Genomic DNA, 6,883 nt, shown 5'->3' with positions numbered 1-6,883 from the left:
ATGGATGCTTTGACAGCGATTACAGCGAAACTTGATGGATTGACACATCAGATGGCACAGTTACAAGCGCAGAAGTCAATACCAGTCAAGTCAGTGAATCAGATCCAAGGAAATGCTGAAATAGTTGGTGGTCCACCTTGTGACATGCCATTCATGCCGGATATGCCTTGTGAGGAAATACAGTGTTTTGGAGGAGATTCAGTAAATTATTTGGGAAACCAGGGGCGTCAGCAAAACAATCCATACAGTTTCTCGTATAATCCAGGCTGGAGGAATCATCCAAATTTCGGATGGAGACCGTCAGAAAATGCTGTTGTGCCATTACAGTTTAATCCTCCACAACATCCTATGCAGCAAAAGCCCCCTCAACAACCACCTAAGCCTCCACAAGGTGTTGGACCCTCTATGCCACCCGGTTTCAAGCCACAAGATGGCAAGTCAAACCTTGAGGACATGCTTGCAAAGTACATAGCAGGGAATGAGATGAGATGGCAAAATCATGATGCCATGATGCAAAGAGTGGAGACTCAACTAGGGCAGCTAGCGACACAGATGGCTACACGAGCTCCGGGTTCACTACCTAGTGACACGGAAAAGAATCCTAAAGGTGTCAATGCAGTCACGGTGACGTCTCCCATAAAGCAAGAGGTGGTTGATGTCGATAACTATGCGAAGGAGAAGGAGTCATCAAAGCAAGGATCCAATGACACAAAGGAGAAAGGTAAGTCCCTAAACTTGAACTCCAATATTGATATTAATTCACTCCCTTTTCCCCAAAGAGCTAAGCAACTGCAATTGGATACTCAATTTTCGAAATTTCTGGAGATTTTCAAAAAACTGCATATAAATATCCCATTTGCAGAAGCTTTAACTCAAATGCCCTCATATGCAAAATTTCTTAAAGAGATCTTATCAAATAAGAGGAAATTGGTTGACTTTGAGACAGTTAAGCTTTCGGAGGAGTGTTCTGCGATTTTACAAAATAAACTCCCTCCGAAGCTTAAGGATCCAGGTAGTTTTTCTATCCCTTGCACTATTGGAACTTCAAATTTTAATAAAGCTTTGTGTGACTTAGGTACAAGCATTAACTTGATGCCTTATTCATGTTTTGAGAAGCTAGGGATAGGTGAAGTGAAACCAACTACAATTTCTCTGCAGTTAGCTGATAGATCAATTAAATTTCCTAGGGGAGTTGTAGAGGATGTGTTGGTGAAAGTTGACAAGTTTATTTTTCCAGTGGATTTTGTTGTGTTAGACATGGAAGAGGATCGTGAGATTCCTCTAATTTTAGGAAGACTATTTTTAGCCACTGGGAAAGCTCTGATAGATGTACAAAAGGGTGAGTTGGTGTTGAGACTGAATGATGAGAGTTTGGTGTTTAATGTTTTTCAGTCCATCAAATATCCTAATGATATATCTGATTGTTTTAGAATTGATGCTACTAACGAGCTTGTTGAGTGTAGTTTGCAGGTACTGATAGGTGAAGATCCTTTGGAGGTTTGTTTGACTGATTCATGTTCAGGAGAGTTGGAGAATGAGGATATTAAGGAATACATGCTTTATCTGGAAGCAGGCAGACCGATTTCGAGAACGGTAAACTCTAGGATTGGGGAGCTTGGGCATGTCCCAAGACCTTTAAGGTCATCCATTGAAGAAGCCCCAAATCTTAGAGATGAAACCTCTTCCTTCTCATTTGAAATATTTATTTTTGCTTGACAATGATAAACTGCCAGTAATTGTCTCATCTATTTTGACAAGTTTGGAGGAAGAAAAGCTGCTGCGAGTTCTGGGGATAATATCAAAGCAATAGGTTGGAGCATTGCAGACATCAAGGGGATCAGTTCATCCATGTGCATGCACAAAATTCTGATGGAGGCTGACCACAAGACTTCTACCCAACCTCAAAGACGACTGAACCCAGCTATGCAAGAGGTGGTAAAGAAATAGGTGATTAAGCTACTGGACGCAGGTATTATTTACCCGATTTCTGATAGTAGGTGGGTTAGTCCAGTGCAAGTAGTTCCGAAAAAAGGTGGGATCACTGTTGTCAAGAATGAAAATAATGAATTAATCCCTACTAGAACTGTTACAGGGTGGAGTGTTTGCATTGATTATAGAAAGCTTAATGACGCCACCCGTAAAGACCACTTCCCCCTCCCTTTTATTGATCAAATGTTGGAAAGGTTAGCTGGACATCCTTTTTACTGTTTCCTGGATGGTTATTCAGGTTATATGCAAATTCCTATTGACCCTGAAGATCAGGAGAAAATCACTTTTACTTGTCCTTTGGGACATTTGCATATAAACGAATGCCATTCGGTCTACGTAATGCGCCAGCAACTTTCCAACGATGCATGATGGCAATTTTCCATGATATGATTGAGGATTTCATTGAAATATTTATGGACGATTTTTCTGTATTTGGCTCTTCATTCGATACTTGTTTGATTAATTTGTCTAAAGTTTTGGAGAGATGTGAGGAGTCAAATTTGGTGCTGAACTGGGAAAAATGCCACTTTATGGTGAGAGAGGGGATAGTGTTGGGGCACAAAATTTCTGAAAATGGGATTGAGGTCGATAAGGCTAAGATTGAAGTGATAGAGAAACTCCCTGCCCCAACAAACATCCGAGGAGTGCGTAGTTTTTTAGGACATGCAGGGTTTTATAGACGTTTTATCAAAGATTTTTCCTGCATTTCTAAGCCACTGACCAATTTACTGATAAAAGATGTGAAATTTGATTTTTCTGCTGAGTGTGTGCAGGCATTTCAGGTCCTGAAGGAGAAGTTGATCACCGCACCAGTGATGATAGCACCTGATTGGGGGTCGCCATTTGAGGTGATGTGTGACGCAAGTGACACAGCTCTAGGGGCAGTGTTGGGACAAAAGCGGGATAAATGCATTCATGTCATCTACTATGCTAGTATGACACTGTCAGCTGCCCAACTGAACTATGCCACTACAGAGAAGGAGCTTCTTGCCGTGGTTTTTGCTCTTGATAAGTTTAGATCGTATCTGATAGGGAGCAAAGTTGTCGTGCATACTGATCATTCAGCCTTAAAATATTTGATGGCTAAAAAGGACGCAAAGCCAAGACTAATTCGTTGGGTTCTTCTATTGCAGGAATTTGACTTGAAGATAATCGATAGGAAGGGGACAGAGAACCAAGTTGCAGACCATCTCTCGCGATTGGAGAATCCGAGTACAGGTAATGAAATTATTCGCGATGATTTCCCAGACGAGCAACTGTTTGCGATCAACAGTCTACCATGGTATGCCGATTTTGTTAATTATCTATCAAGTAAGTTCATTCCTCCCCATTTTACATACCAGCAAAAGAAGAAATTCTTCTCAGATTTGAAGTATTATTTGTGGGAGGATCCTCATTTGTTTAGAATATGTGCAGACGGTATAATCCGTAGATGTGTTCCCCAAGAAGAGGTAAGCGAAATTTTGTTTCATTGTCATGCTGGTCCGGCAGGAGGCCACTTTGGGGCAACTAGAACTGCATCCAAAGTCCTCCAGTCATGTTTTTATTGGCCTACTCTTTTTAAGGATACACATGAATATGTCACAAAATGTTCAAATTGTCAGCGCACTGGTAATATCTCTAGAAGACATGAAATGCCTCTTAATAATATTTTGGTATGTGAGATATTTGATGTTTGGGGTATAGATTTCATGAGACCGTTCCCGGTTTCTTTTCGGAACAAGTACATTTTGGTGGCTGTGGACTACGTGTCTAAATGGGTAGAGGCTACTGCATGCAAAACTAATGACTCTAGGGCTGTTGTTCAATTTCTTATGAAAAATATTTTCTCACGTTTCGGCACACCTAGAGCCATTATTAGCGATGGAGGTACTCATTTTTGTAATCGTCAGTTTGACAGTCTGTTGGTTAAGTATGGGGTCCGACATAAGGTGGCAACACCTTATCACCCCCAAACTAGTGGCCAAGTCGAGGTTTCAAATAGAGAACTAAAACGCATTCTTGAGAAGACTGTCGGTGCTTCGAGGAAAGAATGGTCTAGAAAACTCGATGATGCACTTTGGGCGTACCGCACTGCTTTCAAAACCCCCATTGGCATGTCTCCTTTTAAATTGTTGTATGGGAAATCGTGTCACCTACCTGTTGAACTTGAACATAAGGCTTACTGGGCGACTAAATTTTTGAATTTTGATGCTAAAGCCACAGGTGATGATAGAGTGCTGCAGTTGAATGAATTGGATGAGTTTCGGTTGGAGGCTTATGAGAATGCCAAGCTTTACAAAGAGAAAACCAAACGCTGGCATGATCAGAACATTGTCGGTCGAGAATTTGTGGTGGGACAACATGTACTATTATACAATTCTCGACTGAAGTTGATGCCAGGTAAGTTGCGTTCACGGTGGTCCGGTCCTTACACCATCACGCAAGTTTTTCCATATGGGACAGTGGAGATCACTAGTGAGGCAACTGGAGCTTTCAAAGTGAATGGACATAGGCTGAAAGTTTACCATGGTGGTGCAATACCCGATGAGCCGACCACAGTGGATCTACAGGATCCAAACTGAATCAAGGGAGTACAGTCAGGCTATCGACTCTAAATTTAGCGCTTACTGGGAGGCAACCCAGTGTTTAATCTTATTTTTTCTTTCTTGTTTTAGTTTATTTTATCTATTCTAGTTTACTTTCTTTTTGTTTTTCTAGCATTGCTCGAGAGCTAATCTCAGTGAATGGTGGTGCAGGTAATTTATCTACTGGCAGTGGAATTTATCAGGTGTGGGAGAATTTTTCAAGGCGATCGATTTTCAAAATCTCGAACAGACCAGGGAAGTTTCTGTACAATTCTTACATCTTGTGTGCTTGATTGAGCTTAAAATTTGAGTTCTAGATTTATAGAATTGTACATGCATGGTATAACATTTGGGTTTGGGTGGTATATTTATTCTTGATGTTTATCTTATTTTGGATTTCATGTGGTTATTAAAGTGTTTGCGTGCTTTATCTTTTCCATTTTACATTTGTGGGTTTGGTGCATTCGATGTCTTTCTTTCAGGAGTTGCTGATCTTTACCTCTGTCCACCACGTACTCGGCATCTAACCAGGGAAGTGTTTTTGCTTTCACATTCTCGATAGTTCTTTTTATATTGCTTTACACTGAGGGCAGTGTCGTTGTCAAAGTGTGGGGGTAGGTCAGTTAAGTTTCACATCGTTGCACACACACTTAACACACTTTTCACATAAGATGGAACTATCTTTAGACGAAGGACTCTTGTTTCACTTGATAATCGGATTACGTGGTTAAATTGTGGATCACCCGGAAAATTGTTTCGTGCCTAGTATTGAATGAGAGGAGTCGTAGTTTTAAGGAGAGGGCCAGACATGAACCAGTTTTGTATCAACATTTTGTTCAATGCACGAGGTCAAACTTTTACTCGTTGATAGTGAATTGGTGAAATGTGAACTAAAAAAAAAAATAGAAATCGAACAACGATCCCTAGAACTTGTCTGATTAGCCCTCGAAGCGAAAATACGAACAACGGTGACTTAGGGATGATTTAGGCGATCTTTGGACCGTTTGAGCCTTTCAAGCCAACCGAAACATCATTGATTGTCTCTAGTAACCCATTTTGAGCCTGAAAAAATCGAATGGTGTGTGTCAATGACACACAGTTAGCCCCCATTCGTCAGTTATTCAATGTCCCACATCAACTACCTGAATCTTAGCCTATACACTTTTTCCTACCTACATGTGAGAGAAATAAAACTCCTGTGCACATTGAAATGTTTGAATTACTCCAATGGAGTGAAGAAATATGTGTGAAGGAGTCGACGAATTTTTATTCAAGAAAAAAAAAAAAAAAAAAGAGAAAAGAAAAAGAAAAAGGAGAAAATTGTATAGTGTTGAAAGCACCCGGACAAATCTGTGGGTTAAAGTTGATGAACAATGAGAAAGAAAAGGAGACGCTAGAGCTCTGAAAATGATGAAAAGACAGTAACTGTTGACGAGTCGAAAGTTGAACGAATGTGCTACAGGAATAATTTTTATTGTATCTCACTTTTGATTCCCTTATCTTTTATTGTAGCCGTGAGCCTTGGCCTTACGTTATAAGCTTAAAAAGACCTATTAACCGAGTCACTGTCGTTCAACATTTAGTAGAGAGGGGTATGAAAGTCAAGCATATGGGGCGTTTCGATAACAAATGAAAATAAGTGATCATGAAGCTAAGTAGCTGGAGATGAGTACGAGTCTGACCTGCACACTACACACATCTTGTTCTGTTGATCTTGACTGGGTAAATGTTTGAATTTTGAATTGTGACGAAAACGAATCTTGTGATATGCGAAGCGTGATCTTTTGACCGGGGGTGAAAGAGTTTGACAAATTGGGAAGTTTTGATTGTGGTACTTGAGTTCTGAATCTGAGATATTTCTCATCTTTATTTTGTCTGATTTGTTCGAGGACGAACAAGGGTTAAGTGTGGGGGATTTGATAAGCACGAATTATATAGCATTTTAGGGATCTTATTTTGTCGTATTCGTGCTTATCTGGCATTTTTTATTCCGAGCTTTGCGCTTATTTCGTCTCATTATGGCTATTTGCAGGTTTGACCAAAAGAGGGTGAAAACCAAATAAATGAAAGAAAAGTCAAGCCTCGCAACGCCACATCAGAAATACCCGAAAAAATAGGAGCAAACACAAAAGTTTTGGAGACAAAGGCCCAAACACGGACCCCGGAGATGGGTCCGTGTCATTCAACAATAAGAGAAGAATTCAGCCGAGGAAGCACGGACCCAGACACGGACCCCGGAGACGGGTCCGTGCCTTTCAATTGCCAAGACACCAAATACAGAGCCTCAACGGACCCAGGCACGGACCCCGGAGACAGATCCGTGCCAG

General features: G+C 40.8%; 1 protein-coding gene across 1 annotated transcript; it reads left to right on the top strand.

The window, feature by feature from the left end:
* Positions 1 to 1,716, top strand: LOC140830030 (uncharacterized). The gene has a single exon (XM_073193309.1). The coding sequence runs from the start codon at positions 1 to 3 to the stop codon at positions 1,714 to 1,716; it is 1,716 nt and encodes a 571-aa protein (XP_073049410.1).
* Positions 1,717 to 6,883: the final 5,167 nt, after the last annotated feature.

This window comes from Primulina eburnea, chromosome 4 (assembly GCF_022965805.1).
Source record: "Primulina eburnea isolate SZY01 chromosome 4, ASM2296580v1, whole genome shotgun sequence".
Taxonomy (NCBI): domain Eukaryota; kingdom Viridiplantae; phylum Streptophyta; class Magnoliopsida; order Lamiales; family Gesneriaceae; genus Primulina; species Primulina eburnea.
Note: the sequence above shows the minus strand (reverse complement) of the source record. Positions and strands in the feature narration are given on the sequence as shown.